The following is a 12,649-nucleotide window of genomic DNA, read 5'->3' on the forward strand; positions in this document are numbered from 1 at the left end:
CTAATGTTGAACCAACCTCCCATTCCTGGAATAAATTCCATTTAGTCATAGTATATTAATTTTTAATGTGATATTTTACTCAGTTTGCTAACATTTAATTTAGTATTTTTTCCATCAATAATCATGAGTAATAATTGATCTATAGTCTCCCTCCCTCCCTTCCTTCCTTCTTCTCTTATTTCCTTCCTATCTGTATCATTTTTAGGTCTCAAAAGTTTATAAAAGATTCATAAAAGAAATGGAGAAGTTCTACTTCATTTTCAATGCTCTGAAACAATTTATAGAGCATTGGTATTATCTGGACTTTGAAGGCTTAGTAGAATTCCTCTGGGAATCCATCTGGGCCTGAAATTACCTCCTTTGCCATCTTTAATGAGGGAGGACTCCAAGATGGGCTTTAATTAAGAGACATCCCTTGAATTTCCAACTGACAGAGGGTTTTAAGCTAAATTGGCTGGTCAGTTTCCTGTGAGTTCCTCTTGAAGAACTTTTGATAGAACTCTCAAACTTTTGATAGAAACTAAGCATCCCCTTTTTCCACTTATAGGAGCTATAAGGCTACTTTGGAGCCATCACTAGATATCACTAGATAGATGACACTGTGTCTCTTGAAAAATTTAAATAACCCAAGGTACCCTTATGATTTCACTACAGTGCCCCGGATTACCTCATCACACAGTTTGGGAACGACTATATATGGTATATAGCCTTCCAGCCTTTCTCCCTATGCATGTGGGTATACATACTCACATATATACTCATAGATATTTTTTGAGATCACACTATACACTGTTTAAAAATCCCTAATGATAAAACATATACATTTTCCATGTCATTATATTCTTCTGTAACACATTTTTTATATTGTATTTTATCCTATGCATATATCAGAATTCATTAAACTAAGTCTCTACTGTTGAACTTTTAGGATATTTGCGATTATTTTCCTATTGTATGCAGTGTTTTGATGAACATCCTAGTGAATAAATGTTTGTATAACTCTCATTACTGCCTTGGGATAAATTCCTAGATATAGAATTGCTGGATCAAAAAATATTAATATATTATAGTGTTGATAAATATTAGCAAATTGCCTTCTAGAAAGTGTGTGACAACTTATACCTCCTCCAGTCTTATATATGAGTATACATTATAGGCTTTTTATTTAATGGTAAGAGTTTTATTGTAAGTGATTATGATGATAGATTTAGATATTCACATACTTTAGGCACTGTGTTGATACTTTCACACACACATATACACACAGTTTATTCATATTTACATAACATTTTATTAAGCCTTCTTAACAACCTTGTAAAATTGAAGTTATTATCCCCATTCTTCAGATAAAGAAACTGGGACTCAGAAAGATATAATAAGGTTTTCCAAATCACATAACCAAAAAGTTGTGGAACTGGGATTTAAATGACCCATAATATTACTACTATATCGATGATACCTCGGAGACTTTATTGGCTAATAATATTAACAATGATGATATCTAATACATATTGAGCGCTTATTATGTATCTGGTACTGTTTACATGTATTAACACATTCTTGTTCCAAACTTACAAGATACTATCTACATTATCCCTGAGACACTGAAATGATTCACTTGTCCAGCGTCACACAGCTAGTAAATGGTAGAGCTGGTATTAAAATACAGGCAGTTTGGCATCACAGTGCATGCCATTAATGACCAAAGTACAGTATAACAGTTTTCAGAGCTGTGGAAGATTGTGTATCAGAATCTCATTATGAATGCTTTTTTGAAGGAGGAAAAATGGCTAACCTCAAGTCTCATAGTTGAAAGGAAAGTTGCCGTCTAAGAAAAGGTCCATCAAGTAATTTGCTGTCTAAGAAAATGTCTATCTAGCAATTTGGTTGTAAATTTCCTGTCCCCATCCCTGCAGCTTTTTCTATTACAGCAATATACAGTCCTATAAGCTTAATGCATAGAACCATGTTCTATTCTGAGTCAGCTCCATATCCGAGGGATATAACTTGAATGGAAAATCTTCCAATGAATCTGGTGATCCAAATTCAATTGAACAAATGAAACTGTTTAAATTTCCCCAACTTACTTAAATACTAAGTATTATCATTTGAGATGGGTAAATTTCCTGGAGTTTACATTAAGTATGATCTACACTCTTATTGATGTTTGTTGGGTAAATACCCTCATTGCTAGTCATTATTTAAAGCTTTTTCCTATAGTCTTATTTTGGTATTTAGACATTTAAAATTATGCAGAATATGATGAAGGGTAATATTTTTGTCATTTCTATAAGTGCTCAACATTCTTCTCCCCCACCTCTCCTCTCCCCCAACCCAAGAAAACCAATTTAATGAGCCACAAAACATATAATAAATGGGAAAAATATTTTTAGCATTTTATGCAAAAAAATGCCTCATTAAAAACAAATGCTTCAGCAAGCAGACTTGAGTTTAATATAAACTTTTGTTGAGCAGGGGCTTTTATGACAAATCACTAGCATGTGTAACTGCTGTATATAAAGATGCAGAAAGCTCTAAGATGCTGCTACCTTTTCTTACTCTTGGGCTACACTGCAGCAATGCAGTAAGTGTGACATGGCATTCCGTAGATACTTAATGAGCCTGAAGGACATCAAGCTTACTGTCCAGCCACAGGTAGGAAAAATGTCTATGTATTGTCCAATATCACTCACTGTTTTATCTCTGGATGTGTTATATCATGTAGATTCATTCAGATGAAGTCTGTTCATCTGGATGTTTGGCATCATGTGACCCAGATAATTTGCATCTATTTTGCATACAGTAAAATCCATAAGGGTACAGGGTTTATAGTCATACATACAAATTCAATTTAAATAAAACCCTCACTGTGTAACCACACTGATGTAACTTCTTTAGACTTTGGGCCTCAAACTAGGATGACAAGAGAGCAGGGGTCCAGCCATTCAGACAGGCAGAATAGGCTGATTTGGTCACAGAAACCATAGCCCCTCACGATTCAGAGGCACAAAGTCATCCCCACTGAGGCCCTGGAAGTCACATCTGAGATAATGGTGTTTGCAGTGGCTGCTGATAGTTTGTAGGTGATTGCAGGTATTCAGAGCTGGGCTCAGCTTCATCATCTATGATCCATTCTTGGGGTTTGGAGCTAAGTTACAGCCATAGCCACCCAGGCCAGGCTGAAATCACCATCGGTGATCACATTACTCTGGTAATTGCTTACTCTGAAGAATTAGACTCCTTTATAGAATGGGGAAGCATGAAATGATGAGATGAACTGTGTTCAAATGGAAAATTTCCACATCATTTAAGTTCTCTCCCAGCTCATCCCACTGAATCAGCCAAACTCTCACTTGACTAGGAATAATAGTGGTGGTTGTAGTAGTTAACATTTATTGAGGTCTTACTCTGTGCCAGGCACTGTGCTAAGTTCTTTCCATGCTTTATCTTATTTAACCCTCAAACACTATAAGCTAGTTATTATTAATATCCTCATATTACAAACGAGGGAACTGAGGTCAAAGAAGGTAAGTAACCTGCCCTAAATCTTTCAGCTTGTGTGTAGAAGAATTTGAAGTAAAAATTTCCCCTTATTTTTAGATTCCTTAGCTCTTATTGTTTTACTACATTGTGCAACCAGTTAACTGTATCTCCATTGTATGCCATAAAAGAGTCATTCCTTTCAGGAATTAAAGGGGAAAAAATTAAGTTGTTTTCAAATGCCCATGATTTGCTCAATCAGGCAGCCGAGCCACTTCATTAGGAGAGAAACTGATTCCCAATACCTACTCGTGCTTACTGATGAGCAAGGACAGGGCTGCCAGCTGGCCACAAAGCTCACCGTTAAGAAGTGACGGTCCTTAACTTCGCGCCTCCTCTGGCTCATGTGAGCTGGGGGGTAGGCTGGCAGTGGAGGAGCAGCTACAGAGATGGGGACAGCAACTCTCTGCTCCCGGCGATCACTCCGGCTCCGATGTTCTGGGGGCAGAAAAAGCAATAATACATAAACATACTTGGCATTTTCAATGTCTTTTGTCCCAATGGGAGGATGAGCAAAGGGCTGGAGAAAGGTGAGTTTTGCTCATCTAGCTCATTTGTATACCAAACAAGATTTTCAGAATGGTTCTGAACTAAACTTTCACTTCATATTAATATGAAGTTAGACACCTACATTTCAGTGGGTCCATCTCATATCTTGATGGCTCACTCGAGTTTGGAAAAAGCAGTATATTTCTTAATATGCCTCATTTCAAAACAATATGAGCAAAAAACCAATCTGGAACAATGGTGGAAGATATGCTGGCACATACATGCCAGAGCCACCCAGGGAGTGCCAGGGACAAATGCTCACAGCCATCCAGGAGGTGCTAGACGAGCTCATATAGGCTCAGGGGTGCTGGGCGCTACATGTTCAGGAATTCTGCAAGCTAGTTTTTATTTTTAGTTTTTGTTTTATATTTTTATTGATTTTTTTAGAGAGAGGTAGGAAGAGAGAGATAAAAACATTGATGTGAGAGAGAAACATCCATCAGCTGCCTCCTGCACACCCCCTACTAGGAATCAAGACCGCAACTCTCCATCATGTGCCCTGATGGGGAATTGAACCCAGACCTCTCAGTCCATGGGACGTTGCTCAATCCATTGAGCCATACTGGCAGGGCGCAAGCTAGTTTTTGAATTTTTGGTAGCTTGAAATAGGCCACGGTGCAAGTATTTACATCACATATGTTGGTGAGAGCTATATATCAGGGCTTTTGTTTACTGGTTTTACTTTACTACTTTTTGTTTGTTTAGAGAGCCTACAACCAGCACACAATTGCAGCCATCTGAGCCCTGTCACCCATAACACTCAGAGGGCTTTGAAATCCTGGGATCCTAGAGAAAGTAAAGGAATCTCAATGACAACAGTTGTCTGATTTAGGTATAAAGCTACCACTGGGAAAAGCCAAGAAATTTCCACATGTGGGATGAAGTGCTCCTGACTTCATAGCAAGAATCATTGAGACACTAAAAGCACACTTTAGCTTTCTGAGTGTGCCAGAAAGCCCCAAAGCACACCTAGCCCAACACACTAGCCACACCAAAGGCCATCCTACTTACCAAAAACCAGATTATACTCATGCCCAGGGCCTGAAATCTCATGACCCCATTATGATGAAAGTACAAATTTGTGCAGCAGATTTGTTAATCTGCCCTTCTATTATTTAAAATCACCATTACTCAGCACATCAGTAATAACTATGATGCCTACTATTTACTGAGCAATTGCCACATGCCAAAGACACTTTGCTAAAGCTCTTATGTGCATCTCAACAGTAAGCACTGACACCGTCCTTCTTCAGATGCCTAAATAGGCTCAGAGAGGCTAAGTCACTGCCCAAGGTATCAGTGGTACACACTTGGCCCTAGGACCCTGCTGTTCACCACTACTTGACCTACGGGCACTACAAGGCCCTAACAGACTTTCTCACTCATCAGAGCAAGACTGATTGGGTTTGATAGTATTTAATTATAATTATATTTTATCACATTCTAATTCTTTGAATATTGATAACAGAATATAGAATATAGACAGCTCATAAGACATTACTTACGTTTTTAACCCATGTTAGGAAACAGAACTAACTACACTGACCCTCCCAGGTGACATCAGAAGGAAGCTCTTTCTCCAAAGGCCTGATAGTACCCAGTGCCCATTTCATCTCTATCATTGTATTGATAAAAGTCAAGATCTCTCTATATGTTTGCCTCTTTCACTAGAAGGAAGGCAGAGATTTTATTTAGGTTGAGATGTAGTGTGGTCTCAATAAATGTTTGTTGAGTGACTGAAAGGAAGAATGAATTAATATTTTTGGCAAAGTCTAGTCTTTTACCCCTGGCCAGTGTGGCTCAGTTGGTTGGGTGTCATAGGCTGCCAGTTCAATTCCTGGTCAGGTCACAACCCCAGGTTGTGGGCTTGATCCCTGGTAGGGAGCATACAGGAGGCAGCTGATCAGTGTTATGCTCCCACATTGATATTTCTATCTCTCTCCCTCTTCCTTCCTCTCTCTCTAAAAAAAAAAAAAAAAAAAAAAATCTATAAAAAATATTTTAAAAAATATTTGCCTATAACTAGTATCCACATATTTTTTTAAAAAAAGGCTAGTCTTTTAACATCAGAGTGCACTCCATACCCCTATTTTTTTCACTTACTGGTAGGTCCTTCTCTAGGTCCTGTTGCCTGTTTCCACTGCCCTCAATAATGCCCAGCCCCATTTCCTCTTTGCTGTAGTCAGTATGTTATACTCTAAATGTACCTGAGCATTCTCAAGCTTTCAGATTTCTTTCCATCTCTGATTTGGCTATCTGTGGGCCTCCCTGCCTAAACTGCTGACTTTGTCTGTGGCAGGAAAACATGATAGTGTTCCTCATCTTCCTGCACTTGAGATTCTTTAGACAAATATTGACTCCCATTTGTAAACAGAAAAAAGTCTTCATTACCAGGTAGGTAGTCAATGTTTACCAGGAAACAGAACTAACTACATTTTTAGATAAATGTCTTCCTTGTTAACGTACCTACCTCCAATGCCACCCTCATTTTTCTCTGCAAGCAAACAGTGGGCTTTTTACTAAATGAGTAGTGCAAGGAAAAGGTTTGACAGTCTTAAATTCATAACGAAGAGTAGAATACAAGTGTCAATGGTTAGGAAAAGGTAGAAGGGAGGAGTCCAGAGGGAGACATCAACTCAATTTCTCATTCAATTGCTTCCCTCCTACACTTTCTTAAATATATCTCTTTCATTCACCCTAGACTTGGAGTAGGCAGGCTAGATTAATGGCTCCCTAAAAATTCTTTTTTCTGGTGGCATGGTAGGGAGAACATTTGTCTACTAGCACCTGAAACTACAGTCAACTCTTGGTTCTTATTACCTTAAGGCAAATGGAACTTAGACTCTAGCCCTGAAACTTGAAAGGAAATATAATATATAAATTTCTCTTTATAGCCATCTAGTAATCTCTTCCTATCTTACAAACATAAACAGTGGCATCACTTAAAGCCATTGTTGGCTCTGAGTATAAAGAATTACTGGCAAAAATAGGAGGAAAAAGAGGAACCAGATTTTAAATAATTTGAAATCCATTAAGGTGCTACTTCCTCTGGGGAGCGTTCCCTGAAGTTCCATGACATGATTAGTGCCTTTCCTCTGAGCCCCCATATCATGGTGTTGAAATTACCCAGTCCCTTGTCATCTTCCTCACTAGATCAGGAATTCCTTGTGGGCAGGGACCATCATCATTGCTCTCTGAATTTCAGGTTTAGAACAATGCCTGGCCCTCAACAGACTTTGTTGAGGGATTTGCTAATTGAACAGATCTTGAAGGCAGCCAATTTCTAAGTTCTGATCTAAATACCCCAGCTCCCTTCTTATAGCATCATTATCCACTCTTTCCGGGTGGAAGCCAGGATATTCCAGCTGTCCAAATAGATAACCTACAGGGAAGTTCACTGCAGCATTTGCTGAGCAAGGCCGTTTCTGATAGGTCAGAATTAGTCATGGCCACCAGATGGCAGAAGTACTATTCTGATGAGCACACTGCTAAGCTACTGTGTTTCTTGGACAAGGTTAAAAAAAAGTCACTTTCTAATTTTAATTCTACGCTGCATGTTTTTAATTCTATGATGCCTATAATTCCTGTTTATGGCTCTCTGCAGTACTATTAAAACCACTACACCCAAGATTTGCTATTGAGACAACCACAAAGCCAGCCAGTCTGTGGAGGCAAGATGCAGCTCCAGGGTCTTCCCTCTAAACCCCAGGAGCCCCTACTTCCCTCTCTCAGCCCCTAGGAGGAAGTTCAGAGAAAACTGATATTAGCACTTGCTGTTTTTCAGTTCTGCCATTAAGTCCAAACCTGACAACACAGTGAAATGTGATAGCTATGAGCAGCTTAATGTTATCTGGTTGAATCTGGACAAATTGAATCAAGGATAACTTATGAATAACAATAAAAGGATGAAAATAATTATGGCTAAAGGGCTAACGTTACTCAAGCTCTCTAATGATGGGATCAGAGAAAGTATTTAGTGAGAATGATCACATTCCTCTGTCATCATTCTGTGCCTTCAATGCTCAACCACTTTTATGCAGAATTTCATTCAGTTGCACAAACATTCATTGAGGACTTATTATATGTCACATTCATGCTAAGTGCTTGGAATAAAAAAAAAAAAAAGATATCCTTGCCCTGGGTTGCTCATGGATTTTTGGTGGAAGATGGGCCCATAAGTGTTTAGATATAATATAAGCTTATAAGTAGCATGATGGGAAAATGCACAGGACATTATGGGAAGGGTGCCTAATCTAAGCTGCAAAGGAATGGCAAGAGTGTTAAGGAAGATTTCTAGAAGGTGGCTTGCACTAAAAATTTGATAAAGAAGACCTGTATAGCCATGTATAATATCAAAGTGAAAAATAAGAATGCCAGAGATACTTCTAGAAGATACTGATCATCACTTTTCATTATAAGTGTCACAGCATCTGCTACTAATAACCAAGGAGAATTTCTAGAAACAATTGTGTTAGGGATATCAGTAGGTCAGCTCTTTCATTAAAGGGGAAAAAGACTGGGAAATGGGGAAAGGGAAGAAGTCATACACATGTAAAAAAAATAAGCTGAAAACAACATTTGGTGATTTATTTCCCCATCTTGATAGTGACATTAAAATATTTTATTTGAATTCTAATACTTTTGCAAGATACAATTTCTTAAAGGAGCATAGGGAATTTGGAACAAAGACATTGAATGTACAGACACCATCTGTCTCCATAGCAAAAATCTGAAGGCCAAAAAGCTGGCATGCCAACTTCTGATACCCAATTTAAGGGGCTCTAAGAGGATGATGCCAGTTTTTAATCTCCTTGTCCTAATTAGAATGATTTTGAAGGCACTGAAAAGTAAGCAGTATAAGAAAGGGCTGTATCTTCTACCTTGACTGCTATGTGCCTTTCTCCAGCTTTCTCAGGACTGAAGAGAGAAACAGAAATAGAAATATTTAGTTATTTCCTTAGAACACAATGCATAATGAAGAGAGAAACAGCTCTGGCTGGGGGTCTGGGTCCTGGCACTATACCTAATCTGTTATGTGTGGCCCTGAGCCAGTTTCCTGATATCTCTAAGCCTCCATGTGCTCTACTGCAGAATGGACCAGATCACTGGTTCTCAACAGGAGCAGAAGAGCCCTCTTGGGGAGGTCTGGTTGTCTGATGATTGGACAGGAGCCAAGGATGACAGCCATCCTACAATGGACAGGACAGCCCTGAACAATGAAACAGTGCCCCAAGTGCCACAAATATCCCACCAGAATTTCTAGAAAGGGAAAACTCTAGAACCTACTTCTGAATCAAACCTAATTCCCTTTTAGTTATAATCCAAGGGTTTGGTTTGTTTTTTTTTTTTCTTCGCTCATATTTAATGTACCTTGAATGTACACACTTTTTATGGTGTGTCCTGCCCCTCAACCCCTTCATTTCCCTATACTTTTTGTTCAGAATGGCTCTGATTGTCTACTTAATTCAAACTTACTTTGATAGGTACAAACTTCTAGCACTGTTATGCCCAGGTATTTGCATATCGCAAATATTATAAGAAATATTTTCCTTTTAAATTATCTTTATTATCATATTTAGACCATAATGCTTCTTTTAATTATATGTATGGTAGGTTATTATCATCCATTAATTTATTTCAAGATAGAAAAGGGAATGTTTCAAGGGGAGGTGTTAGGACTAACGGGAGAGAGAACATGAGACATTCTCTTAGTTCTCCCCAAAATGCCCCCCAAGCCCAGGATCAATCACCTCTGCGCAGGGCTTGCAGGCTCTGCCGAGCATGGCGGTGCAGCTCCTCAACACAGGGTGGTCTCGTGGCCGGGAGGAAGATGTTTCTCTGCTGGTGCCACGGTGCGCGGTAGTACACGCTCAGCTTGCTCTCAATGTCCAGATTGGAGACGGCTATAAGACAAAGAGAGGAATGGGGCATTATACATCAGTAGCTTTAAACTGTGCATTTGGCAGATTCTGGGGTAGGGAGGGGGACAGAGGTGGAGTCTGAGTGAAGTAGAAGTCCAGACTGTTGCATTCACACTAGGAACTCATTCAAGGCTGAAGAAAGGTTTGAAGTTTACAATACAGAGAGGGACAACCTTTCCCTCCATCCAAGGGATGAGAGACCTCAGGACACCAACCAGCTAACTTCCTCTCCACACCTTCACTTTGTACTCTGACAGCCACTCAGCATCCTAGACAAGCCTCCCCGCCCCCCCACCCAGCCATGCTTGGGGGTGGGATGTGGGTCGTGTTTTCCAAGAAAGCAGAGAAAAGCCTCAGGGATGAGTACAGAAGTCTGCCCCAGCTTGTTTTCTGGCCGCAGAGCCAGAGAACTATAGTTCTGCCCACCTGAAATTGCCCCTTGCTTGCCCTGTCTCCTGTCTCCTGTGACCCTTGGCCCCCAACCCTCACTATTTAACCTTATTCTGCCTTCCACCTACCAACCTCATCACCTGCCATGTTTCAAAGCATTGTTCAATGTCCCTAGTTTCACCAAAGGGAGAATACAGGCATTAAAGATACTATTATATAGGTGAAGGGTGTTAAGGGAGGGAGACCACAGACAGGAGAGGAGCCCAGTCCTTGCAACTCATCCAAGAGATCAGGGACGGAGGCCTCCTTCTCCAAAGCACAACAATTAACCAGCTATGTCTTCTTAATATACATACTGTGCCTAGGATAGAGATCATGCATGAGTCAAAAACAAATTTTTATGGAAGGAGCTGTTCCTAAACAGAAGGATTCTGACGAGGAAATTATTGCACAAAGTACCTGGGCAGCCTGCCGGCCTGAGGAATCATGAGCACTGGCCCAGTCTGCCTTACCCTCCAGACCTACTATCCAGATTAGACCCCTGTCCTGGGCTCACTGGCTCCTTCCAATCTCATTGCTTCTTTCTGCTTCTTTTCCTCTTTTTCCTGGTGTGTGATTTGGGGGCATTCTGCCCAACTGTGTATTCCTGTGCCCCAAACAGGTTTTTTTGTTTCCCTCTGATCCTTTTCTTTTTGAGGTCCAGTCTACCATTTTACTTTGTCTGAGAAGCCATACCTAGGACAAGACATTCTACAGATAGAACAGAAAGGCAAATGGAAAAGAAGGAAGAAAACTTTTGCAGAAGGAGAATAGAAGAGAGAAAAATGGGGAAAATGCAGCCCTTTGATAACAAACCCTGCCTCCAAGTACTGCATTTACGGCAGTTAATTTTGGATTTGCTTTTGTTTTCTAATCAGTAGTGTGTTTTTATAGAACAATGCATCATACCCACAAGAAGCAACAATAGAAAAAAAGACTTATTTCCTAAGATGCTAAAGAAACACCATATGGATAGGGTGAAAGGGGCAATGCCAGGCCTCTGAAACAGTGCCATCAAATAGACATTTTGTGATGAAGAAATGCTCTATAACTTTGCTATCCAATGTGATAGCCACTAGCCACAATGGCTATTAAGCACTTTTAAATTTTTTTGTAATTTAAATTAATTTAAATTTAAATAGCCATAGGTGGCTATTGTATTAGACAAGCATACTAATAAATAGTCTGTTATATTCTCTCACCTTCAGCTACAGAGCAGATTACTCCCTTTGACCTAGATTTATCCTTTCTTGGTAGTTAATCTCCAAGAAGAATTCAAACCCAGGAGTTAGAGATCCCAGAATTATCTTCCTGGGTAGGGGATAGTAGTTTTAGGGAAAAGTTCTATGGAGCCAAGAATAAAGGCAGAAACTTTTCTTTCTTGAGTTACTCTATAACCTCAACCAGTTCCTTGGAAACTTAAGTGTTTGGGGAACCAGCCAGGAGTCAGAGTTCTGGATATAAGAAAACCTAGGAGGAATTGCTGAGGGAGAAGCCAGCCTTTTCAGGTGAGGTATGAGAGGCCTTGGAATATAAAGAGTTGGCCATATGTGGATCAGGGATTTCCTTCTCTTAACATTGTTGACTGCTCACAAGTTAACTCATGTTTTCATGCCCAAACGTTGCTGACCGCTCACGAATTAACTCGTGTTTGCACTTGCATTAGCTATTTCAATTTTTGAAACTCTGGGTAATATAGGATTATTATATTTGTGACTCTTCTCCCTGAGGGTCGAAGTTCGAAAAACAGCACACCGTTCTATATTCTTGAGGGAGCTAGGGAATGGATATCTGCTGGTTCAAATGAGTGCAGCTCAGAACCTAAAACTTTATCTGGTCCTTCTAAAAGAGCTCCTTACATTGATGCACCTTTTAGGCTTTCAGGGCAACTGAAAGACCACATTTTAGAAAAAATAGTCACTGGTATAAAGAAAAATCCATAGAACGTGCAAAGTGTGTGTTTCAAAAGGTGATTGCTATACAGTATGCCACACCAAAAAAATTACTAAAATATATAAAATGTATAAAATATAATATGTAGCAGGTATGTACAAAATTTCATTTAAATTCATTATGTACAAATAAAGTACACTGAAGTTTATTTAGATTGTTTCCCTTTCATATGCAATTGCAAAAAAATAGCCGGTGACTTGAGAGAACTTCTGCGTAAAATGCCGGTCAACAATGTGTTAAGAGTAAAGTAGAGGGGA

The 12,649-nt window shown here is 39.5% G+C and overlaps 1 protein-coding gene across 4 annotated transcripts in view; it reads right to left on the minus strand.

The window, feature by feature from the left end:
• The window catches only part of NHS (NHS actin remodeling regulator), a 358,867-nt gene that overhangs the window by 41,718 nt on the left and 304,500 nt on the right, over positions 1 to 12,649 (minus strand). For all 4 annotated transcript variants that reach the window (XM_036271754.1, XM_036271753.1, XM_036271755.1 and 1 more), the window contains exons 2-3: positions 9,840 to 9,992; positions 3,842 to 3,978 (exon numbers count right to left, since the gene is read on the minus strand). In XM_036271754.1, the coding sequence (XP_036127647.1) occupies positions 3,842 to 3,978; positions 9,840 to 9,992 (290 nt within the window). The remainder of the gene's footprint in view (positions 1 to 3,841; positions 3,979 to 9,839; positions 9,993 to 12,649) is intronic.

Source organism: Molossus molossus, unplaced genomic scaffold (genome assembly GCF_014108415.1).
Source record: "Molossus molossus isolate mMolMol1 unplaced genomic scaffold, mMolMol1.p scaffold_m16_p_2, whole genome shotgun sequence".
In the NCBI taxonomy this organism is placed as follows: Eukaryota; Metazoa; Chordata; class Mammalia; order Chiroptera; family Molossidae; genus Molossus; species Molossus molossus.